The following is a 27236-nucleotide window of genomic DNA, read 5'->3' on the forward strand; positions in this document are numbered from 1 at the left end:
TCTTCCACTTTAGTACACATCCCATGACTTTTATGTTTTAGAAATGTTAACTCGATCTGCCATGTGTGTCAAACAGGAATAATTCTGCATTGTAGCAGGCAACCTGTAACACCCACCTGGTGATAGTAACTAAATATTTCCTATATAGAAATATAAATGTCAATCAATTTACACTTGAAATGAACACACTTGTTTTCAACATTATGCATTTAGAAAATTATGCTTTTAAAGAAGTTCTTAATTCACCATTTAATAGTGCCTCAAAACCTTTCTGCCTTACTTTATGGGAGATGTTTTACCTGTTTATCCTCCTCTGTGTGTGCTGGATAGTCCTTGGCTTTCATTAGCCAGAAAGCAGCAAGCTTTTTGTTGTGTAGTTTCAAGTATGTCTTTCCTAAAAGAAGTAAGTTTTTGCTGTAGAAGTTTGGATCCACTGCACATAAGAAAGAAAAAATGATCTCAGAGGAAATAGTGTTGCTTTTATTTTTAAAGGTTTGATTCTGAGGTCTAAGTTTCAATAAATTTGTGTGGTCAATAAGTGATTAGACTAATGGGAATTCTCTTTTGTTCAACTGTTTATATCTCAAACAAATATTTGTAAAATAATAATTACCAATTAATAAACATCTACAAATGTGCTAGGCACTGCATTATACACATTTCTCATTTTCACAACTTTATAAGTAGGTATCTCCATTTTATAGATGAGAAGTTGAAGCTCCCGATAGAATGTATGCTATTTGAGGACAGCGATACTCTTTTTAATCTCTTTAGTTCCCTATGGTACCCCACGTGCCTACAACAGTGTGTGAAACATAACATACATTCAGTGTACATCGGCTGAATAAGTGAATGAAGTGATGATGACATATATATATTTGATCAACATTTACTGGATGTCAGCTATATTTAAACATAGAGGATGAAACAAAACCTCTGTTTTTTTCAACTTTATAATGAAAAGGAGAGAGAAACATGAACACAACTAAATGTAATATAAAAATGAAAGGAATGCTTTACTAGATATACAAACTTTGAAGTGCTACAAGAAACCAAAAAAAAAAAGTGGAGAACATTCTTGGCTGAAAGAAAAGCATAAATAGAAAGCCTATGAATGAAAGCATGGAATTATCTCACCAACTTAATTCTTCACAAAGTGTCCTCCTAACAATCTGAGATCCTCTGTATTCAAAGCATACTTTTTCCTGTATACAATTAATGATTAACTCCATTTGCTCCTTAACCAAAATTGTTTTACTTCTTTTATTTGAGCATATTTGTGTGATGCCATGTTGATATACTTAAGTTGTCCTGGGGTTAAATATATTCGTATATTCAATCATCCGATCATTCATCTATTTACTCAGTCATTCAACAAATTTGCCAAGCATTGTGCCAAGTAATGAGTGTGCAGTTGTGAGCCAGAAAAGACAAAAGTCCCCATCTTCTCTGAATGTACAGTCTTACACATGTAAATGTTCATGGTATTGAGTGATAAGTATCACTGGAGAAATAAAAAATACTAAGGGCATCAGAGGAGCCTCTGAACTGAATATAGGCCAGAAAGAAATAAGGTAAGGTCACTCAAGAATGATTGAAGTTACCAGGGATTATTTTAGCTCCATGAGGGTAGGACCATGTTTTTCTCAACACCCCCAACCCTTAAGTCTCTAAGGTCCTATATTTTTACTTTGTAATTAACTTTTAAATCTGTTAAAAAAAAGTCATCCCTAGATTCATATTCATGGTATGTGAAACAGTATGATCAAGAGAGGGTATCAGTAGAAGGTAATAATGAATAAATCAGAATTGATGAATTACAGAGATAAAACATTCAGATAAAATTCTGTAGAAGATAACTGTTATCATGAAATGAACAAGTCCATGATGTGTGGGATCTCAAATTTAATAAACATGGTATCTTAATCTTCTCCTGATTAAGTTTTATAGAATATATTTCAATGGTTTTTATGGTCTATTTGGTATCATATGCTTATGTCTCTTATCTCCCCCACTTGGTGTATGAATATTAAAAAGGATAAATTTAGGATGGGCTGGTGGCAGTTTCACAGGACTAGTCATTTTTTCAAAACAAACATAACCCGAAACTCTTTTTCACAATATCTGCAATAGAACTAGCCTGGCTGAATAGCAGAATTCCCATTTAAATGCCTCTAATAAGATGCATAATCTTTTTTTGTTTTTTTCAGACAAGTCTCACTCTGTGGCCCAGGCTGTAGTGCAGTGGCGCAATCACAGCTCATTGTAGCCTGGAACTCCTGGGCTCAAGTGACCTTCCTGCCTCAGCCTCCTGAGTAGCTGGGACTACAGCCACACCTGGCTAATTTTTTATTTTTTGGTAGAGATGAGGTCTCACTATGTTGCCCAGGCTGGTCTCAAACTCCTGGGTTCAAGTGATCCTTCTGCCTTGCTTGGCCTTCCAAAGTGCTGGGATTACAAGTGTTAGCCACCACATCTGGCCAATATGTGCAGTCTTGAATAAGACAATTACCATGTCAGAGACTCCTCTCACAAAGGAAGCAGAATTACATCAAATGATAGACATTCCAGAACTGCAGCTCTAAGTTCAATAGCAGCCTATTTCTCATTCAGGTGATCTTTACTGAATAAAGACTTTAAAAATTGTTTTACAATATCTAGCACAAAAATAAGTATAACAGAATAAATAACTGCTTTAGACATTGCTATTATAGTATATATTCAGCATTCATACAATTTTAACTATATTAATATGTGTAATCAAAAATACCTTACCTTGTTCTGCCCTGTGAAAGTAGCCTAAGGCCTGTCAAAAACACAAAGAGCCCAAACATAATAAAAAAGATTAAAGAAGACAATATTAAAAAAGCATTGTCTCAAAGATCTACTGCTATATTATATTTAAGTCAGGAAGTAAATCATCTTAAAATAATGGTCACTTCTTCAACAGTGAGAGTTAACACCCAAAGTGAACGTAACACTTCAATCATCAAGATTACAATATATGGACTACTTCTGGTAATAACTTGGTTGCTGTTTAGAACTTGTACCAAACTAACATCACGTGCAGAAAGGAAAGAACATTATCACATGTAACTCAGCTATTTTGACAGTTCTCTTAAATCATAACTAGTGATTTCTAGTAAAAAGGAAATATAATCAAAAGCTGAATTTATTCAGGTTGTACTAGTGAATTTTTAAGAATCCATTACTATTGAAATTCCTACATACAATGTTAAGTCTGAAACTCTTTTTGTCCTACTTAAGCTACTGTTTTTGTAATGCATTCTCTAATGACATTTGATTTCTAGAAACATAACTAATTTGATAAAGTAGAGCTGACTATATTTTTTGTCCTTAAAATGACCTGTCCTAAAAAAAAAAAAAAACCAGGTCTCACTCTGTTGCCCAGGCTGGAATGCTGTAGCGCAATCACTGTTTATTGCAGCCTTGACCTCCCAGACTCAAGTGATCCTTCTCCCTCAGCTTAGCTGAGTAACTGGGACTACAGGCACAGGCCACCACACCTGGCTAATTTTTGTATTTTTTTTGCAGAGGTTTTGCCACGTTGCCCAGGCTGGTCTCATACTCCCTGGCTCAACTGATCCACCAACCTTGGCCTTCCAAAATGCTGGCATTACAGGCATGAGCCACTGTGTCCAGCAAATGGGCATTATTTTAATACCATTATAAAATAATGCCACCAAAGTGCATTATTTTAATAATATTTCTCAACTGTGTGTAAAGAATACAACTAAGTATTTTTAACATCAATTTCTACACTATAGCTTCCCAGAAAGAAAAAAAAGCTCCTTGTTATAACGTAAATACAAGTACAGCTTTTTTGATTGCCTGTTTTCTTACTCTGAAAAGCTTGTGATGAGTAAACCCAAAGTTTAACCAGAAATTCCTCTCAAATTTTATTTTTAACAAGAAAAGCAAAAGGCCTTGAAAATATGAGAGAATATGAACCTTTCATATGCTTTTTAAAATAGAAGTTATAATGAGTGTTCTTCTTTTATCAACTTAAGCATCTGCTTTACTTTTCTGTTATTGTGTGTAATACAGCTAAAACATGCTGGGTAACAGATGCTGTATTTCTTGTTCTATTTTATGACTTCAATATAGTTTAGATTTCAAACAGAAAATGAAGGTAGATTTTAGCCACGAGCCATTTTAGATGACAGTATTCCAGAATTACCAGCCACTCACCTAACGGGGAAAAAGAAAACCACTCACCAGTCAAAGATAATAAGTTTTAAGCCTTGTGATAACACAGTTGAATTGGATCATTAGAAATTGCTCAAGTCCCTCACTGAATCAGAGCTCCACATGTGTGAACACATGGTAGAATGGCGCTGTGGTTAAGAAATCGGTACTAACTTAACAAAGGACATCATACTACCTTCTCATAGGTGGAACTAGGAGGAGCTGCAAACAGCATTTTAGCAATTCTTCTTTGATACCAAGGCATTTCAGCAAATGTATAGCACCTACAGGGAAATAAAACAATTTTATACATTCAAATTGTACCTTTTCTCTTAAAGTTAACGAAGCATCTTAATACTATAAAAGGAATCTTCTACTGTATGTTTAAACAGCTTGTGCTTTACATGATATCTACTAGGTAATCCAGAGACTGACATAGTGATCCTTTAGCTGGGGGGTGTATTTTGTGATTAAATATAAATAGTAAGCAGTCATACTAATAACAGTAAAATAATATACATCTACCACTGAGTGCATTGTGCCAGGTACTGGGTTGATTCTCTCATTTATTCCTTGTAACAATTATATATGAGATAGGATAATTTCCCCTATTTTTCATATAAGAAAAACTCAGAGAAGTTAAACCTTACTCAAGAAAAATGACAAAGCTAAACATCAAATGTATAAATAACAGCAACCAACAACTTAAATCCATTTTTAAAGCAGCAAAGCAAATGATTAACCTCCAAAGATCTTTACAACTTTCAGAAATAAGTAGGAAAGAAAGTGTTGGATCTTTGACTAGGGTCTGAAGTCCTTAAGGCAGAAATTGCTATTTCATTTGGGTTTGCTTACTAGCATCTGACTTAGTGAATGCCCCTCAATTATCATTAATCCTCAGTGAGTGAGTGTTAGCTTAATATGTCCTTTATCCTGAAGAATATATTTCTCTTTTAAAAGAGTTTGATACAGGACAGTTTACACTGGTACCCTTCTTAGATGGCAGTAAATTTTCAGCTCTGCAGGCTATACTCAAAAGAGTGTCCCATCTATCTCAAAACAGACTCTTAAACCATCAAGTACATAACACTTTGATAAAGCCTCATACCAGCAAAATAATAATCTACAGTGGACATAAGGTCACATAAAAATAGAAAGATACTGAAAATCGGATTATATGGTTCCTCAGATTAATCAAGACTGTATCTGACACACTTTGAAGATACAAAGACCCTCTTGGGGCATTCTACTGTTTTACTATAGTTACATTAATCTAATTTCATTTAGCATGGTAAATAAGAATAGTCTTTTCAGTCTGTACATGTTTCTAAATGACCTGAATAACAATGTTTAACATGGTCATAATCAAATTTAGTATGTTCTAACAATATATATACAAGGGCTAGTTAATGGATTTAGCACTCTAAGCTCTGTCAGATAATATTTTAAAATATTTAATATCTTTTATATATGCAAAAGAAGATATTTATACATACTACAAAATAATATCACACTAAATACTACTGAAATATTTAAAGAAATTTTCTTACCAAATACCCATAAGGTGAATTGAAGTGGCATCTTTAGGGTTCAGTTCAATTGCTTTCTAACAAGAAATGAGAAAAATAAATCATATTTGTTTTCTAAACACCAATAAGTGCTTTACTGTGTTTGCTGAAGAAGCCATGATTTTTTAAAAAATGCAACTGTGTTTCAGTTCTCCCATTATAATATCAACTTTCTTCCTCCTGATTCTTTGATTAAATTCATTTCAAAACACTATTAATTTATACTAATGTTACTATTTTGTATGGTTCAGACATTTATAGTAAGTGTCTATCAAGATGAGAAAAAACATGAAATACATAAATGGATTAATTTTGCAAATTAATCTTGCAAATTAATCTATAGTTCTTAATGTTTCTTCCAAATTAAAGGAAAAATGGATAAGGAAGTACTTTCTTGGCAAACTGTAGATGAATACTGAATAAAAGTCATTCTTTCCTAAAGAAGAAAAGTGCATTTTAGTTTTTTAGAAAAAATGTAATTTTAGAAAGTCTCTTCTATGCAGATTTTAGAAAGTCTTTTCTATTTTTAGAAAGTCTTCTTGTATGCAGATTTTGTTCAACTTCCCCATCTGTACTTACCAAAGGAAAAATAAAGTTTATAGAATATTAATAGAATAATTATGTGCAATGTAAAATATGTTGAATCTCCCTAATTTATATTTACTATGTGAATATAAACTACAGAAGAAAGAAACTGTTCCTCCTTTTATCCATTATTTTGTTGAAAACAACTAAAGAAATCTTACAGATTAATGTTCATATTAAAAGGACTTTTTTTGAAAAAATTAAGATTTCCTAGTTTATGCTTTTCTATAAACCCACACTTTTGCTTTCAGTTTAGTAATGTGTGAGGTACACATTTTCAGATATTTGTAATGGTTAAGAGCATGGTCTCTGAAACCAGACTGCCAGGATTCAAGTCACAGCTTAATGACCTTGAACTGGTTGCAAGATCTATATTCTCACCACAACTGAGTTTTTTCTCTTTTATAGAAAAGTCATGTACTTAACTCATAAGGTTGTGGTAAAAAATAAATAAGTATCTTAACATGTTTATATGCAACTTATGCTCTAAGCAACCTTTCTCAATTGGGAGTTCCACTAAAAATTAAGCCCTACAAAAAAATTGTGTAAGTAACTATTTTTTTCCATTTCCTAAGAATGATACAGAAATACTGTAGTCCCATTCTAGATGCATAGGAAGGAAGTTAATTCATCACAATGGATGCCTGGGGGGATCAGGGTTTAATTAATTTTCCTTTTTTTTTTTTTTTTTTTTGCCTTTGCCAAACTAAGGTTTTATTTTGAAAGTCATTTGAAAAACACTGAGGAAGGAAGGAGAAGACCTAAGACCCAATGGATGTAGGTTCCAAATTTGGATTCTTGCTGGCCCCACCAGTGGTCTCTGTCAGGCCAAGAAGGTTCTGCTTTCTTTGGTAATTCCTATTTTTTTAGCTTCCTGAAGAGATCTTTTCCCACAAGCCATCTTCATTTTTTTTGTAGAGTAGGGCTTTATTTCCAGGAAACAGTGTGTTAGTTGGAGCCGTATTTTTTTTTAAAAACATCAAGGTAGATCTAATATGTTCAACAAAGTGGGGTGGCTCGGCCAGACACGAAGTGGAAAGATTCTCTAGTATTTGCTTGTCATCTTGCTGCAAGCAGAAATCCACGTGGAAATGGTGTCCAGGAGTACAGTCCTATACGAAGTTGTTCTGTCTTTGCATCGTAAATGCTAATCACTGGTCCTCCTGCTAAAGCTCACGCGGCACGCAGCTGCTCCTCCGGACCTCGATCTTGAAAGGAGGCTCTGTAGGCCAGGCACGGTGGCTTATGCCTGTAATCTCAGCATTTTGGGAGGCTGAGGTGGGCAGATCACTTGAGGTCAGGAGTTTGAGACCAGCCTGGCCAACATGGTGAAACCCTGTCTCTACTAAAAATATAAAAATTAGCCGGGTGTGGCAGTGGGTGCTTGTAATCCCAGCTACTTGGGAGGCTGAGGCAGGAGAATCACTTGAACCTTGGAAGCAGAGGCTGCAGTAAGCCGAGATCACACCACTGCACCCCAGCCTGGGCAACAGAGGAGACTCTGTCTCAAACAAAAAAAAGAAAGGAGGCTCTGTAAATCTTTGCAGTCTTAAGTTGACAGCAATGCCATATATTATTAGAAAGTGGTATTCGTTTTCTTCCTGGTCATTTAATTCTGTCACACATAATCATAGTATCACTAAGTGAATGTCATCTTCTTCCCTGTCAAATTCACTAAGAAGTTAATGAGTGAGTTTTTGTGACAACTGCCTCCCACATCACTGAAGCCTCCCACGAGGTATACTTCCAGCCTTCCACATTGAGCGCAGTCGGAAAAAGACTTTATGGAGTTCATGATCAAGGGGACCTCAGCTTTGGTGTCAGTTCCATCACAATGTGTCAAGCAGGTGGCCCCATAACCTGTGTGCCACAGGACCACAATGTGACAAGTAGTGGCATTATCAGAACCCAGAATGGAGACGGAGCCATCCTTTGGGGAGGTCACTGCGAGCTCTCTTTGCTGAACATACAGAAGGCCCTGGGGTCCCAGTTGTTGAACAGACTGACCTCTGATATATCTGGCTGTTTCCTCCAGAGGCAGGTGGGCTCGGACGAGGTCCCCGGCGGACTGTGGCAGCCGCACTCGCTGCCCCTCGATGAGCAGTGGCATTGTGGAGGCAGCCGCCCAGGCCAGGGTGTAATTTTTTTATGAGAAGGGTTGAGAGGGGTACTTTCAAGCAAACTCTTTTATAATCAATCCTTCCTGCCATTGGTCTTTCAAAAATAATCCAAAGATGTTACCACTTTAGAATATAATGGAATTTGAAATGTAAGCAGTATAAATGATCTTTTTTATATGTAAATACTAAATACTGCCTTTAAAATATAAACATGTACATTTGAAAGCTTATATAAAACATTGTTTTTTATAATCTATAACCTTCACTGTTTTTTAAAAAAATGGAAAGTATACATTTGTGTATTTTCTACAGTTCTTCATTATTCCCTTTGGAAGTTATGTCATGTATTTCTACATCCTGAGGCACAGAGAAATTAAGCAATTTATCTAATGCCACTGAGAAAATTACTGTATTTCCCTGAATCTAAAATATCAAAAATGACACACCATTAGTTTATGTGCCACTAAGAAAGAATCACTGCCAACTACAATCTAAGGTTCCAGCAATTACATCATGTAATCTCATTTCAAGGATTTTAAACTGTGAAACACGTAAATTGTTACATTATAAAATGTCAGTTATTATGTATATATTACTATCCATACCTGAACAAGAAAAGCTAGGTCTCTGGACTCCCAGTCATTCTTTTTCACTAGTTGTTATATAAACTAGGAATTGACACTAAACCATAAAATTATGAAAAACTATTTAAATAGCAAATTCAGCACTATCCCTATGTATGTTTCCATCATTTTTCCTTCCTATAATCTCAAAAGAGAAATAAATATGCTGGTATTTTTGTGGTAGTTTTTTTTTTTTTTTTTGAGACAATGAAGTTCATCCATGTTAAGAAATATACAGACTCCTATGCAATTCTTTGCACCTAACAGCTTACTATAAATAATTAACTTTAGGGGAAAATATTTTTAATAAAACACACATACAATATACACACAGATATCAATCTTAAATAGAATTATTAGTACAAGGAGTGGTGTGTCAATTGTGTTAAAGACTGTTACACTGGACCACGCTTTCCATATTCAGGAACTTGTGTCAATGCTCCCCTCGCACAGAAACTGGGCTTGCCCTTGTGACTTGTTTAGATTAACAGGATATTACCAAGTGTGATGCAAGCAGAGGCTTGCTAGAACTTTGCACATTGGATCTTTTCCCATGGAACACTCATTCTTGGAAGCCAACTACCATGCTATAATGAAGGCTGAGCTAGACAACTAAGTGATAAAAAAACAAGTGAGGAGAAACTCTCATAGGTAAGAGGCCATCTTGGACACTGTAGTCTCAGCTGAGGGCCCAGGTGAATGCGGCTGTCTAAATGACCTCAGCTATACCAAGCAATGTAGAAGTGCCACTGCACTCAGTTAACCCAAAGAATTGCAAGAAATAACAAACTGTCGGCTGGGCACAGTGGCTCACACCTATAATCCCGGCACTTTGAAAGGCCGAGGCAGGTGGATCACCTGATGTCAGGAGTTTGAGACCAGCCTGGCCAAAATGGTGAAACCCCACCTCTACTAAAAACACAAAAATTAGCCAGATGTGGTGGTGTGCCCCTGTAATCCCAGCTACTCGGGAGGCTGAGGCAGGAGAATTGCTTGAACCCGGGAGGCGGAGGTTGTAGTGAGCTGAGATAGCACCACTGCACTCTAGCCTGGATGGCAAGAGCGAAACTCTGTCTCAAAAAAAAAAAAAAAAACTGTCATGGCTCTACTCCACTGTTATCATAGGTGGTTTGATATACAGCAATAGATAATGAAAACAAAAATCTATTCAGAAAAATTTGACTTTTAAAATTCATGAATTTGAATAATTCATCAGTACCTCAAAATGCTCCTTGATGATATATGCATTTGCAATTTTAGCCTTGATGCCTTCATAATCTCCAACATCACTAAGGCAGATTGCATACCACTGAAAATTAAAAAAAGTGTAAGAACAATAATATTCTTAATATTCCATTCAATACAAGGTAAAACTGTATAATACTCTTCAATAGTCATTCTCATCCAACAAAAAGTTACTGGGCATAAAAACTGTATTAAATGTAATGGAATATATAAAGAAAAGTGGACATGGCCCTCTAGAAACTCAGGAATAGGGTTGGGCGCAGTGGCTCACATAACAGTACTTTGGGAGGCCGAGGTGGGTGGATCACCTGAGGTCAGGAGTGTGAGGCCCTGGCCAACATGGTGAAACCTTATCTCTACTAAAAATACAAAAATTAGCTGGGCATGGTAGCATGTGCCTGTAATCCCAGCTACTTGGGAGGCTGAGGCAGAAGAATCACTTGAACCCGGGAGATGGAGGTTGCATTGAGCCAAGATCACACCACTGTACTCCAGCCTGGACAACAGAATGAGACTATGTCTAAAACAAAACAAAACAAAAAAAACCTCAGGGATAGGACATGTTTATAGAGAACTATAATACAAGGTAGAAAGTGGTGAATTTTCCAAGAAAGTTACCAACACAATGAGATAATGGTTCATGTTTATGGTCTGAGTATCAATTTAGAAGAATATGTAATTGAATGTTTTATTTTCTCATTCTCTTTTCTTGGAGTTCCATCTACTCTCACATTGCATTGTTATAGTAAGAACAGCCACAATGTCAACTGTGACCTTGTCTCCACAGCCACAGTTGGACAGCAGACCCAAACTGAGATGACCTGAGTTTCTTTCCCAAGAAATGAATCTAAAATAGCCACGCTTCAAAAACCCAGGTGCTGTGGAAAGTCACAAGACTTAGGATAAGGAGAAAAAAAATGTCTGCAATGAAAAAGATTTTCAGGTAACAGCAGAGTAGAGAAACAATTAATGAAGCCTCGGAGCAATCAAGCCAATTGTTTCCCAAGGTCCAACTTCACCCTGCCTTTGGGTTCTATGAAGTCCCACAATCCAGAAGGCTAATGACCACCTCGTCTCCCCGTACGATTTACTGAAAAACGTTGTTGTGAACCAACAAGAAGTCCTGAAAGCAGCTGAGTTACATGTGAAAAGTCATTCTAGGTCTCAGTTGTCTAGCTGTTATATTCCTACCTTTAAATAAAACAGAAATATAACGTGAGGAAAATGAGAAAACATCTGTGAAGTGCTTATACTACTAAGAATGTAGATATAGGTAATTCATGAAATTACTAAACTCCTGTTTAAAAATAAGCATTCACAAAAGTAATTTATCAAATACATATGAAGTTAGACCAAATGTTTACAAAAACAAAGACTTCTTTTTGAAAAACTTATAAAAATAACTATCTTCCCTACTTCTTTAAAATAGAGAAATTATCCTTAAGATATAAGATTGAATAAAAAGAAAAAACTTAAAATAGAGAAATTGTTCTTCCAATGTAAATCAGAGATAATAGAAAAATATAGAAAATGTACCTCTCAGTACATGGTTAATAGCTTAGTTAAGCAACTCACCTTATGAGATGCAAAACTTGATTCATTTTTTTCTAGTGCTCTTTTTGCATACTCTAGGGCTTCATACACCAATAGCTTTTTCTCCTCTTCTGAGGTTCTGCTAAGCTGAGCTACATCACGTGATGCCCGTGCCAAACGCCACAGTAACTCTGCATCTTCACTAATTTGAAATAAAATATAAAACAACCATTTTAGCTCACATTTAAAAATTGTTAAGGGTTACATTACTAATGAATACATTATGGTCTTTCAGCTTAGGAAGCTAGCAACATGATCTCAAAAGCCATTAGTAATAATGCTAAATTTATTATTTTCTTTCATATAAAACCTTTAAAATTGCTAAAATTTCCTATAAAAATGTCTAATATCCATAAATATTAACTTACCTCTAGTATCTAAAATACTTCTTTCAAAAATATCTTTGCATTCAAATTCTCTGAACATTTGCCCTACAAAACTCAACATGTTAACTTGAGGTTTGGCCTCACTGGCACTGTGTTTCAAATAGCTCACTCTGTAGTTCATACAGTATCATAAAACACATAAATTTTATAGACAGGGTCATGTTCTAAAAATACAAAACTGCTGAATCCCTAGTCTCAAATACAGCACCTGACACAAAATAGTTTTTGACAATTATTTGCTAATGAATGAATGGTTGAATATAATGTAATCTCAAAATAAATCCTATGTTTGAATACCATGCCATGATGCATGGGTTACTTCAAGAGCGAGCATTGGATTCTTTGAAGAACTGCCATTTCCATATAATGACATAAGAAATGGTTAATAAATTATTAACCACCACAACTGACAGAAATAATTGTAAAAATTAAATTCCGCCAGGCACAGTGTCTCACGCCTGTAATCCCAGCACTTTGGGAGGCCAAGGCGGGCAGATCACCTGAGGTAAGGAGTTCGAAACCAGCCTGACCAACATGTACTAAAAATACAAAATTAGCCGGGTGTGGTAGCGCATGTCTGTAATCCCAGCTACTCGGGAGGCTGAGCCAGAAGAATCGCTTGAACCTGGAGGGTAGAGGTTGCAGTGAGCCAAGATTGCGCCATTGCACTCCAGCTTGGACAACAAGAGCAAAACTGTCTCAAAAAAATAAAATAAAATAAAATAAATAATAAATTCCTTTTTATTAAATGTTTGCCTTTAATCCTAACTTTATTTTTTAACATAAAATAAAAATTTGAAGCTAAAGCTTCCTTTAATTAAGATAGTTATCATTCAATGAATATGGAGTAACTACCTTACAGCTTATTTTTCAAGTTATCAATGAAATGACAATAAAATGCCAAACCAGCCACCTTGAATTACTGAGGGAAGAATGGAGAAGAAAAGATCAATCCTGTAGATATTTAGAAAGTAAAATTGATGGGTCCTGGGGAGAAAACTGGTTTTGAAAATCTAAAAAAGGCAGATGAAAATGACTCAATATTTTTAGTTTAGGAGATGAGGCAGATTAGTGATCTAGAAATGCTATTTAGCCATATGACTTACTTCATAGGGTTGAGTATTTCTCTCACTCCACACTCCTCCCAAAAATGAGTACACACTGATATTCTACACTAAACATACAATCTAATAATAAAAATAGAAAAAGGGGGTATTTTTGGTTTCTCTGAAAGACTATCCTTCTAAAGTAATACACAGTTACCACTCAATGGTGGCATGCAACATCCTACATCTCAGTGAATTCATTTAATCTATACCAATAAAAAGTTACTTTAAAAGAAAAACAATGAGAAATATACAATATAGCTAGAAGGGATAAACATATATTCAATAACTATTTGTATCATCTAAAGCAAAATGGAAAAATCAAAAAAAAATTTCAACATTCCACTAAAGTAGTAACACCCTTTCTAAATCAATGAGATACATGCAGCATTTAACGTAAGAAACAAACAGTATATTATAAATTAAACTCTAAGAAATATTTTGAAGTAAAAACTACAATAATCAGTTTTTAAAACCTCAAGCACTAAGGGTCATTTTAATTGTTAAATAACAAAAATTTTGAGGAAACCACAAGCTTAGGCCTATCCTACATTGCTTACCTTTCCTTGTATTGGGTTAGCAACTGATAAAGTTTTTCTGTTTCTCCGCTTTCATACAGGTAGTCTGCTTGTTCAAGTATTTCTTCAACTTCAAAGATTATAAAGGAAAAAAGACACAATAAAATAGGTCTTCCCAAGTCAGATGACAATAATTCAAAGAAACATAAACACTTTTATATATAAGCAAATGAAATTAGATACAGAAATGACCTACAATGAAACAGCAGAAATTAGGAAGAACCTAGATGGAAACAAAGTAGAAATAAGCATAATGCTATCATAAAAAATGATTTATTGAAATCATGGGAAATAAAAAATTAGAAAACTTACTCTGGTACTGACTAAATATGAAACACTAACAATAAATATAACACTAACGATAGCTGATGAGCTAAAAAAATTCCAAAAACTCTCATAATATTTTAAGAACGTTTACTTATCTGTGTTGGGCCAGATTCAAAGCTGTCCTGGGCTCCATGTGGCCTAGGGGCCACAGGTTGGACAAGCTTGCTCTACACAGTCTTTGTTGTTGCTGCTGTTAACTACCAACCATTGTAGAAAATAAAAGTCATCTACTTAAACAGCACTGAATGTTAGTAATTTGCATGAACCAAACCACACTGTTTTAATAAATTCTCTTTATACAGAGATGATGTTCAAAGGGTCAGAGCTGTCATCAGAAATTTAGATGAAGCTAACTACACACTAAATCTGGAACTTACTGACACTATGCTCTGACTGACTCTTAAAACTAATTTATATATGACTACAAAATACATAAACATTATTGACAGTGTAGTGCCCTAAGAAAACTGTCTACTTAATGAAAAAAACAGTCTGAATTTCAGGAAATTCCAATTATTATTCAGAAACATGTATATTTAATTTTGTCTTCTATAAGGGTACTGTACTACTTAGTCCTAAGCCAACATTCCAATGTGTATACACTTGGTATACTTTAATTAATCACAGTATACTTGAGGTTAAAAGGGTTTCTTGGCTGGGTGCGGTGGCTCACATCTGTAATCCTAGCACTTTGGGAGGCTGAGGTGGGAGGACCACCAGGTCAGGAGATTGAGACCAGCCTAGCCAACATGGTGAAACCCCATCTCTACTAAAAATACAAAAATTAGCTGGGCGTGATGGCGTGCGCCTGTAATCCCAGCTACTTGGGAGGCTGAGGCAGAAGAATCGCTTGAACCCAGGAAGCAGAGGTTGCAGTGAGCCATGATCACTCCACTGCACTCCAGCCTGGGCGATAGAGCAAGACTCTGTCTCAAAAAAAAAAGGGGGGGGGGGGATGCGGGGAGTTCTAGTTTTTAAAAAATTAGCAAAAAGAAAAAAACCATGAAATTTGTGATGCAATCATGTTTTTAAGTTAACATCATAATGTAATAATTATACTAGTTAAGAAATTAAATGACAATGGCAAAAAAAACCCCTAAAATTAAATAAAGATTATTTTTCTCAGTAATCCCACTTCATTCTGATTAGGTGTTATAAAGTTTAATAATATTCATATGGCTGGTTAATTTTTCAAATTTTGCTTCCACTCTATTCTATATTTTTATCGGATACGTGGCTGAATCACAAAGTTTGTGTTTTAACAACCCAAAGGATAAGTAGTAGTCTTTATTCTTTAGTTGATACTTATGGTAGGTAGAATAATGGCCCCCAAAGATGCCCCAATCTTAATCCCTGGAATCTGTCTGAATGTTTGGTTACATGTCAACGGTGAACTGTAGATAGAATTAAGGCTGCTAATCAGCTAATATTAAAACAGGAAATTATCCTGGATTACCCAGGTAGGCCCAATATAATTACAAGAGTCCTGAAAAGTGAAAGAGGAAGGCAAAAGTCAGAGAAGGAGTGTCAATGGAAACAAGATCAGAATGATGATTTGATGGTGGTTCTGAACTTGGAGGAAGATGCCTTCAGCCAAAGAATGCAGAAAGCCTACAGACACTGAAAAAAGCAAAGAAAGGGAATATTCCCTAGGGTCTCTGGAATGCAGCTCTCCCAATGCTGATTTTAGCCAGTCAGACCCATTTTTGGCTTCTGAACGGCAAGATACAGAACTACAGAACCCTAAGATAATAAATTTGTGTTGTTTAAGTCACTGAGCTTGTCACAGCAGTGAAAGAAAATTAATATTAAATATACTGATCTGGCATATTTGAATGTGTACATAGTATGTATAAGTAAAAAAGTTACTTTTAAATATATTCATTGATTATTCTCTGACTTACTAAAAAGACTAATTACTGTCCTTAACATGATCCAGGAATTCTAAATCACATTACTCATGCGATTAAAAATGTAGAAATTGTCAGCCAGGCATGGCAGCTCACGCCTATAATCCCAACACTTTGGGAGGCTGAGGTGGGAGGATCACTTGACCCCAGAAGTTCGAGACCAGCTTGGGCAAGATGGCAAGACACCATATCTTTAAAAAAAAAAAAAAAAAAAAAAAGTAGAAATTTAGTGAATAATCTAAATCTTTTTTGTGTGCATTCTTTTATAATCTCTCAAATAACTTAGCTCCAAATTACATAAATACTATAAGCTATAATATAATGGCTTTAAATATATATATAAATTTATTTATTTATTTATTTATTTATTTGAGATGGAGTCTCACTCTGTCATCAGGCTGGAGTGCAGCGGCACTATGTCGGCTCACTGCAACCTCCGCCTCCTGAGTTCAAGCGATTCTCCTTCCTCAGCCTCCTGAGTAGCTGGGACTACAGGTGCGCACCACCACGCCCAGCTAATTTTTTGTATTTTTAGTAGAGACAGGGTTTCACCATGTTGGCCAGGATGGCTTTGATGTCTTGACCTCGTGATCTGCACTGCAAAAAATCAGTGTATGATTTTTTCTAAAATCAAACACTGTACAATTTATAAGAAAAAAGTACACTTCCTATGGTACTACAGACTGACATAGGCACTCGGGTGAGAGCTTGTAGACAACTCCACATATCTGCAAATCAGTTGTTTTCTAACCTAACATTTTATACTATCTTGAAAATATTTACAACTAAGTTACATTACTAACATAGAGACCATATTCTATAAAACAGACTAAACTTTTAATGTAAATTATTTTCAACTTAATAAGCAAATATTCTAAGATGAAATGACATGTTAATTCACCTAAAACTGTATAGTGAAATCTTAAATGTAACCTAAAATAGATATGTGCAAGATCATAATAATTAGAATTTTTTAAAGAAATGCCAATGATGTGACCTCCTACATGTATGTTAGTAAACTTTGATTTTTTACTTTTCTAGCTGACTGTACTCTAGCCACGTGAGCAGTGTCAAGACAAGAATACTCCTCTGGCAAGATAAATAGCTACATTCCTGAGATTTCTCTATATAAGACTTAAGAAGTAGAAAATCTGAATATCTAGATTCAAGCCCCTAAGTAGCAGTAACATTATCGAAGTTTAAGGCAATTCTTTCATACCAATAATACTGTGTCTCAGCAGTACCAGCAACAGTGCAACCAAAAATGCACTGAAGTACAACAAATAACTACATACAAAGGAACACTGATCTCAGTTCTGTAGGTTCATCAATAAAGAGGAATTTTGAAAATATATATGAAAACACAAATGAAGTGATAAAGAACCTTTAATGACTGTGACAAAAACAGGAAAGAAATTTTAAAAAACACACAAAAACAAACTAAAAAATAAAAAAGAACCTTTAAGTTGGGCACTTGTGATTATCTTTTAAGCATTTTTACACATGAGCTTTCATATGCACAGAGAGTACTATGAATGTATTAGCATACCTTGGGGCTTTAAATTTTGTCTATTTTAAGGAGGTAATGAGGCCAGGCGTGGTGGCTCACACTTACAATCCTAGCACTTTGGGAGGCCAAGGCGGGTGGATCACCTGAGGTTAGGAGTTCAGGACCATCCTGGCCAACATGGTGAAACCCCATCTCTGCTGAAAATACAAAAATCAGCCGGTCGTGGTGGCGGGTGCCTATGATCCCAGCTACTTGGGACACTGACGCAGGGAAATCGCTGGAACCCAGAAGGCAGAAGTTGCAGTGAAATGAGATCGCACCAATGCACTCTAGCCTGCGGTACAGAGCAAGACTCCGCCTCAATAATAATAATAATAATAATAATAATAATAATAATAATAATAAACAGATAATGAAACGTTCCCACAGGAGTGCTTCAGTTCCTGATAACAAGTGGGTATCTGGTACCACCTGGTGATAAATATAGATATAACCATTTTAAAAGTCATCCTATAATCCCATCCAACTAAAATGTCAATGATATTTATGCCCTTAAACTTCAACTCATTTCCAAAAAACTCCCACTTCAGAATATAACTTAGTTGCAGAAAATGGAGGAAGAAAAAGCTTTTAAATTGGCTTTGAATAAGCATAAAGCAGATCAAAAGAGAATTAAGCAGAAATTCTGAAGCATGGAATTATTTGAAGACCAATTCCTTAAAAAAAAAAAAAAACAGCAAATGGAAGAGATATAGGACAAAGAAAAACTTCTAAGGGCCAGCGAAGTTATATTTTTATAGAAACATATGGATCATTTTCCAGGATAAAAAAAAGTGTTTCTGTATTTTTCAATTCATCTTTTTTCAAGGGCTATGGTCTGTAGTCTCACAAATTATATAAACATGCCGAGCAACTAATTATAAAGTGATTTTTTTGTTGTTTTAAGAAAATAAAGCTATTGCATTATGGAAAACAACAGGGAGGTTCCTCAAAAACTAAAAATGGAACTACTATATGATCCAGCAATCCCACTTTTGGATGTATATCCAAAGGAACTGAAATCAGTATGTCAAAGAGATATTTGTACTGCCACATTCACTAAGGCATTAGTCACAATAGCCATGCCTTAGGAAACAACCTAAGTGCCCATTAATAGATGAATGGATTAAACAAAAAAAGTAGCACACATACACAAATGGAGTATTATTTAGCTTTAAAAGAGAAGAAAATTCTGTCATTCTGTCATTTGTAAGAATGAGGATGAACATTATATGAAGTGGAGGACATGATGTTAAGTGAAATAAGCCAGGTACAGAAAGACAACTATAGGCTGAACATCTCTAATCTAATCTGAAAATCCAGAATTTGAAATGTTTCAAAATCCAAAACTTTGTGAGAGCCAACATGATGCCACAAGTAGAAAATTCCACACCTGACACTTTTATTTTTGATTGTTCAGTGTACACAAACTTTGTTTCATGCACAAAGTTATTTAAAATCTTGTATAAAATTACCTTCAGGTTATGTGCATAAGATATAAATGCAACATAAATAAACTCTATGTTTAGACTTGGGTCCCATTCCTAAGACATCTCATTAGGTATATGCAAATATTCCAAAATCCAAAACAATCCAAAATCGGAAACACTTCTACTCCCAAGCAGTTTGGACAAGGGATACTCAACCTACACTCTATGATCTCACTTATATGTGGAATCTAAAAAAGTCAAACTCACATAGGTAGAGAGTAGAATGGCGGTTACCAGAGGCTGGGGTTGAGTGGCAGGAGGGAACGGGGTGATGTTGGTCAAATGGTACCAAGTTTCAGTTAGACCGAAGGAATAAGGTTTAGAGATCTGCTGTACAGCATGATAACCATAGTTAATAATAATGTATTACGTATTTAGAAATTGCTAATGGAATAGACTACAGAACTCCACAGCTTAGCTCACTTAAGAGGTAGAAAAGAGAATGCTGGAAAGTGGCATAAAAACTTGTTGAGGTCGGGTGCAGTGGCTCATGCCTGTAATCCCAGCATTTTGGGAGGCCGGGGTGGGCAGATCACTTGAGGCAAGGAATTCGAGACCAGCCTGGCCAACATGGCGAAACCCCGTCTCTACCAAAAATACAAAAATTAGCTGGGCATGGTGACACATGCCTGTAGTCCCAGCTACTAGGGAGGCCGAAGCAGGAGGATTGCCTGAGTCCAGGAGGTCGAGGCTGCAATGAGCTGTGATCATGCCACTGCACTTCAGCCTGGGTGACAGAGCGAGACTCTGTCTCAAAAAACAAAAGCTTCTTGAAGTGTGAAAGAAACCAGTGATCATTTGACTCCCTCACCCTCCCCTACTGCGGCTATAAAGGCCTCATCCAACTTGTGCAGGCCTCAGAGAGGCCTAGGACCTTAAAATGTTATTTTTAACTTAACAAATATCAGCTGGCTGTGGTGGCTCATGCCTGTAATTCCAGACTTTGGGGTGGGCGGATCACTTGAGGTTCAAGACCAGCCCAGCCAACATGGTGAAACCCCATCTCTTCTAAAAATACAAAAATTACCTGGCCATCATGGCACATGCCTGTAATCCCAGCTACTTGGGAGGCTGAGGTGGGAGGATCACTTGAACCCAGGAGGCAGAGGTTGCAGTGAGCTGAGATCGCACCTCCACACTCTACCCTCAGTGACACAGCGAGACTCTGTCTCAAAAAATAAAAATCAAGCAAATGGAAAACAAAAAAGAGCAGGGGCTGCTATTCTTATTTCAGAGAAAACAGATGTTAAATCATCAATGATAAAAAAGGACAAAGAAGAACATTACACAAGGATAAAGAGTTCAATTAAACATGAAGACAACTATCCTAAATATATATACAATTAGCATTGGAGCACGCGGATTAATAAAACAAGTTCTTAGAGACCTACAAAGAGACTTAGATAACCACACCATAATACTGAGAGACTTCAACACTCCATTGACAGTGCTACACATATTATTAAGGCAGAAAACTAACAAAAATATTCAGGATCTAAAGTTGACAATCAAATGGACATTAACAGACATCTACAAGGTACCCTACCCAAGAACAACAGAATGTACATTCTTCTCACCTGCACATGGCACATACTCTAAGATAGGCCACATGCTTGGCCATAAAGCAATTCTGAACAAAATAAAAAAAAAAAAAAAACTGAAATCAAACCAAGCACTCTCTCGGATCACAGCTCAATAAAAATAGAAATCAATATCAAGATCTCTGAAAACCACACAATTACATGGAAATTAACAATTTGCTCCTGCATGGCTTCTGGGTAAACAATGAAATTAAAGCAGAAATCAAAGACTTCTTTGAAATTAATGAAAACAAAGATTTACCATCCCAGAATCTGTGAGACACAGCTAAAGCAGTGCTAAGAGGAAAGTTTATGGTGCTAAATGCCTGTATCAAGAAGTTAGAAAGATCTCAAATTGACAACCTAACATAATATCTAGAGGAAGCAGAGAAACAAGAGCAAACCAAATCCAAAGCTAGCAGAAGAAAATAACAAAATTAAGAGCTGAACTGAACTGAACAAAATTGAGATGTGAAAGCCATACAAAAAAAATCAATGAAACCAAAACTTGGTTCTTCAAAAGAATAAACAAAATTTATAGACTGCCAGCTGGATTAATCAAGAAACAAAGAGAGGCTGGGCACAGTGGCACATGCCTGTAATCCTAGCACTTTGGGAGGCCAAGGTGGGTGGATGATGAGGTCAGGAGTTCGAGACCAGCCTGACCAACATGGTGAAACCCTGTCTCTACTAAAAATACAAAAATTAGCCAGGCATGGTGGCACGCACCTGTAATCCCAGCTACTTGGGAGGCCAAGGCAGGAAAATTGCTTGAACTCGGGAGGCGGAGGCTGCAGTGAGCTGAGATCGCGCCACTGCACTCCAGCCTGAGCAACAGAGCAAGACACTATCTCAAAAAAAAAGAAAGAAAGAAAGAAAGAAAAAAAAAGAAACAGAGAAGATCCAGATAAACATAACCAGAATGACAATGGGAATATTAACACTAACACCAGAGAAATACAAAAACCAGGCCAGGTGCGGTTGCTCACGCCTGTAATCCCAGCACTTTGGGAGGCTGAGGCAGGAAGATCACCTGAAGTGGGGAGTTCGAGACAGCCTGAACAACATGGAGAAATCCCGTCTCTACTGAAAATATAAAAAATTAGCGAGGCGTGGTGGCGCATGCCTGTAATCCCAGCTACTCGGTAGGCTGAGGCATGAGAGTCGCTTGAACCCGGGAGGTGGAGGCTGCAGTGAGCCGAGATCGCGCCATTGCACTCCAGTCTGGGCAACAAGAGTGAAACTCCATCTCAAAAACAAAAACCCTCAGAGACTATTACAAACACCTCTAGGCATACAAACTAGAAAACACAGAAGAAATGGATAAATTCCTAGAAACATCCCAAGATTGAACCAGGAAGAAATGAAATCCTTGTAACAGTCCAATAACAAGTTTGAAAATTGAATCAGTAGTAAAAAAAAAAAAAACCTACCAACCAGAAAAAGCCCTGGACTAGATGGAGTCATAGCCAAATTCAACCTAATGCACAAGTAAGGGCTGGTACCAATCCTATTGAAATTATTCCAAAAAATCAAAGAGAAGGGACTCCTGCCTACTCATTCCATGAGGCCAGCATCATTCTCATACCAAAACTTGTCAGAGACACAATGGGAAAGGAAAACTTCAGGTCATTAACTCGGGTGAAGGCAGATGGGCCGGGCATGGTGGCTCACGTCTGTAATCCCAGCACTTTGGGAAGCTGAGGTGGACCGATTGCTTGAGCTCAAGAGTTTAAGACCACCCTGAGCAACATGGAGAAACCCCGACTCTACAAAAAAATACAAAAAATTACCCAGGCATAGTGGTATACAACTGTAGCCCCAGCCACTCAGGAGGTGGAAGTGGGAGGATCACTTGAGCCTGGGAGGCGGAGGTTGCAATGAGCCAAGATTGCACCACTGCACTCCAGCATGGGTGACAGAGTGAGACCCTGTCTTAATAAAAAGAAAAAGAAAAAAGAATATAAACATAAAAATCCTCAAAAAAGTATTTGCAAACTGAATCCAGCAGCACATTGAAAAGATAATACACCACAACCAAGTAGTCTTTATTCTTGAGATGCAAGGTTGGTTCAACATGCAGATCAATAAATGGGATTCATCACAGAAACAGAACTAAAAACAAAAAACACATGATCATCTCAAAAGACACAGAAAAGGCTTTTGATAAAATTCAACATCGCTTTACCTTAAAAAACATCAACAAACTAAGCACTGAAGGAACGCACCTCAAAATAATAAGAGCTATCTATGACAAACCCACAGCCAACATCCTACTGAATGTGCAAAAGCTGGAAGCATTCTCCTTGAAAAATGGAACAAGACAAGGATGCCCACTCTTACCACTCCTTTTAAATATAGTACTGGAAGTCCTAGCCAAAGCAATCAGTCAAGAGAAAGAAAGGAAAGGCATCCAAATAGAAAGAAAGGAACTCAAACCATCTCTCCTTACAGATGATATGATTCTTTACCTAGAAAACCCCATAAACAGTCTGCTCAAAGGCTCCTGGAACTGATAAACAGCTTCAGTAAACTTTCAGGTTACAAAATCAATGTATGAAAATCAGTACATTTCTATACACCAATAACACCCAAGCTGAGAGCCAAATAAAAAATGCAACCCCATTCATAACAGCCACAAAAATAATAAAATACTTAGAAATACAGTTAGATCTTTTATCACAATGAAAAGGAAATCAGAGATGACAGAAACAAATGGAAAAACATTCCATACTCATGGACAGGAAGAATCAATATTGATAAAATGGTCTTACTGCCCAAAGCAATTTACAGATTCCTATTTGTTATTCCTGTCAAACTACCAATATCATCTTTCACAGAGTTACAAAAAACTACTCTAAAATTTGTATGGAACCAAAAAAGAGCCCAAATAGCCAAGGCAATCCTAAGCAAAAATAACAAAGCTGTAGGCATCACACTACCTGACTTCAAACAATACTACGAGACAGTAACCCAAACGGCATTATACTGGTATAAAAACTGACACATAGGCCATGGAACAGGTTAGAGAACTCAGAAATAAAGCTGCACATCTACAACTATCTGACCTTCAATAAAGCTGACCATAACAAGCAATGGAGAAAAGAATCCCTATTCAATAAATGGTGCTGGGATAACTGCCTAGCCATATGCAGAAGATAGAAACTAGACCCCTTTCACCATATACAAAATCAACTCAAAATGGATTAAAGACTTAAATATAAGACCTACAACTATAAAAACCTAGAAGAAAACCTAGGAAACACCAAAGAAAACCTAGGAAACACCATTCTGGTGTTTCAAAGATTTCATGGCAAAGTCTCCAAAAGTAATTCTAACAAAAACAAAAATAGGTTAAGTGGGACCTAACTAAAGAGCTTCTATACAGCAAAAGAAACTATCAACAGGTTTCTTAAACAGACAACCTACTTAATGAAAGAAAACATTTGCAAACTATGCATCTGACAAAGGCCTAATATCCAGAATCTATAGGGAACTTAAACAATTGAACAAGCAAAAAACAATCCCACTAAAAAATGGGCAAAAGACATGAACACTTCTCAAAAAAAGACATACAAGCAAAAGCCAATAAACATGAAAAAATGTTTCACATCACTAATCACCACAGAAATGCAAATCAAAACCAGAATGAGATACCATCTCATACCACTTAGAATGGCTATTCTTAAAATTTCAAAAAAAAAATTAAAAAAAAAAAAGATGCTGGTGAGGTTGTGGAGAAAAGGGAATACTTACACACTGCTGGTGGGAATATAAATTAGTTCAGCCACCGTAGAAAGCAGTTTGGAGATTTCTTAAAAAAAAACTTAAAACAGAACCACTATTTGATCCACCAATCCCACTACTGAGAATATACCCAAAGAAAAACAAATTGTTCTACCAAAGTGACACACACGTCCTTAAGTTCATCACTGCACTGTTCACATTAGCAAACACATGCAATCAACTGAGATGCCCATCAATGGTGAACTGGAGAAAGAAAATGTGATACATACACACCATGGAATACTATAAAGCCACTTAAAAAAAAACCCAAATCACATCCATTGCTGCAACATGGATGCAGCTGCAGGCCATTATCCCAAGCAAATTAATATGGGAACAGAAAACCAAATACTGCATGTTCTCACTTGTTAACTGGGCGCTAAACACTGAGTACACATGGACACAAAGACGAGAACAATAGACACCGGGGCCTACTAGAATGGGGAGGGCAGGAGGTAGGCAAGTGTCAAAAAGCTACCTACTGGGTACAATGCTCACTACCTGGGTGACAAAATCACTTGTACACCGAATTCCAGCAACACATAATTTACCCACGTAACAAACCTGCACGTGTACCCTCTGAATCTAAAATAAAAGTTGGAAAAAAAATAAACAAGAAAAAAATTGACTATGATAAAGCCAAAAGTAATTCTGGTTTTCCCTTTCAAAGTACTGAATTTTGTTACTTCAGAAAGCACTACATCTTTACAATCATTTCTATAATGCTACCAAAATACACTGAAACTAAATGTGATAGATTCAAAGAAGAAATAGATAGAGATAAGGAGCTGGGTGTCGTGGCTCATGCCTGTAATCTCGGCACTTTGGGAGGCTGAGGCAGGTGGACTGCTTGAGCCCAGGAGTTCAAGACCAGCCCAGACAACATGGTGAAACCTCGTCTCTACAAAAAATACAAAAATTAGGCAGGCATGGTGGTGTGCATCTGTAGTCTCAGCTACTTGTGAGGCTGAGGTGGGAGAATCACCTGGGCCCGGGGAGGTAGAGGCTGCAGCGAGTTGTGATCATGCCACTGTGGCCTAAGCATCAGAGTGAGACCCTGTCTCAAAAAAAAAAAAAAGTTCTAATCTCCACTCTAACATTTTGACTTTCAAGAAGTTTAACTCTGTGAGCTTCTTTTCAAAAATTATTATAATGTGATAAGATAATAAGACTTGTCCTAACTATTTTATAAGGCTGCTGTGAGAATTAAAGTCTAGGTTGCTTTAAAAAGATGAATTATTTTAAGTATTTGCCAAAATATATCATTCAGCCAGTAACAAAACCAAGTTCTCTGCTTTGTCCTTCTTCATAAATACATTAAAACAAAAAAAAAAAAGAACAGTGCAGGGCTTCTCAATTATCTGCTTTTTTAAGGGAAAGATAATCACAGATAAATGAAATCAATAGATAACTAGCAACCTTTAGATCATGTTCTCAAATTCTTCTATCAGAAGTTTAATAAGACCATCTATTCAAAATCAAATCTCTGCTTCTTTCCCCAATCACCCTCTCCTTTATAATTAAAAAGTGAGGATTGTAAAAAACAAAAAAGCATCACTCATTAATTTCTTCATATGATATTGCTCTAATATACAGAAATTTTGGCTCACAATTGGTTTAACTAATTTTTTTTTAACTGGCAAGTCTTTTTTTTTTTGAGACAAGGTCTTGCTCCATTGCCTAGGCTGGAGTGCAGTGGTGAGATCATGGCTTACTGCAACCTTGACCTCCTGGACTCAAGTGATCCTCCTGCCTCAGCCTCCTGTGTAGCTGGGACAAGCACGCATCACACACCCAGCTAATTATTTGAATTTTTGTAGAGATGGGGGTCTCACTTTGTTGAAGACCACTTTGCCCACGCTGGTCTTAAACTCCTGGGCTCAAGTGATCCTCCCACCTCAGCCTCCCAAAGTGCTGGGATTACAGGCATGAGCCGCCATGCCCAGCCAAGTTTTAATATACGTTTACTTATCTATATTACGCCAATAAGAAATTTGATGGATTTTTCTTTTTTTCGCTTTCAACTTGTTACTTACCAAGCAGCATTCTGTTTGTAAATAAAATCTATCTATCTCAAAGTACTAGAGCCTTTTGTTAACCAAATCAAGAAGAATATAACACCCCGGGATTGGTTTCATTTTGTCCTTATAAAGCAGGGATTAGCAAACTTTTTCTGTAAAGATCCAGAGAATAAAATATTTCAGGCTTTGTGAGCCATACATGGTCTCTGTAGCATGTTCTTTTTCTTCCCCCCAAATCTTCAAACTCAACCCTTTAAAAATGTAAAAGAATATTCTTCTTAGGTTAAGGGCTCTATAAAAATATAAACTGTTAATAAAGCATCACTGAGGCAGCTCTAATTTCTAGGAAAAAATATATATACATGGTATTAGACACATAGAGAAAGGCAGAAAATAATCTAGACCACAGCAATGTTAGTTCCATTACCTATATAAAAATAACTAAGCTAGGCCAGGTGCGGTGGCTCATGCCTGTAATCCCAGCACTTTGGGAGGCCGAGGCAGCCAGATCATGAGGTCAGGAGTTTGAGACCAGCCTGACCAACGTGGTGAAACCCCGT

At 36.5% G+C, this 27236-nt stretch overlaps 1 protein-coding gene and 1 pseudogene across 4 annotated transcripts in view; both read right to left on the bottom strand.

Annotated features, from left to right (window-relative positions):
- Positions 1–27236, bottom strand: part of RMDN1 (regulator of microtubule dynamics 1) — a 40109-nt gene that overhangs the window by 2166 nt on the left and 10707 nt on the right. For 3 of the 4 annotated variants that reach the window (XM_063709366.1, XM_004047242.5, XM_019032426.4), the window contains exons 3-9: positions 13996–14083; positions 11926–12085; positions 10325–10414; positions 5760–5815; positions 4406–4493; positions 2776–2806; positions 300–433 (exon numbers count right to left, since the gene is read on the bottom strand). In XM_063709366.1, coding sequence (XP_063565436.1) covers positions 300–433; positions 2776–2806; positions 4406–4493; positions 5760–5815; positions 10325–10414; positions 11926–12085; positions 13996–14083 — 647 coding nt within the window. The remainder of the gene's footprint in view (positions 1–299; positions 434–2775; positions 2807–4405; positions 4494–5759; positions 5816–10324; positions 10415–11925; positions 12086–13995; positions 14084–27236) is intronic. The other variant, XM_019032425.4, reaches the window with a different exon arrangement.
- LOC101148819 (protein N-terminal asparagine amidohydrolase-like) lies at positions 5858–8655 on the bottom strand (annotated as a pseudogene).

This window comes from Gorilla gorilla, chromosome 7, assembly GCF_029281585.2.
Source record: "Gorilla gorilla gorilla isolate KB3781 chromosome 7, NHGRI_mGorGor1-v2.1_pri, whole genome shotgun sequence".
Lineage (NCBI taxonomy): Eukaryota > Metazoa > Chordata > Mammalia > Primates > Hominidae > Gorilla > Gorilla gorilla.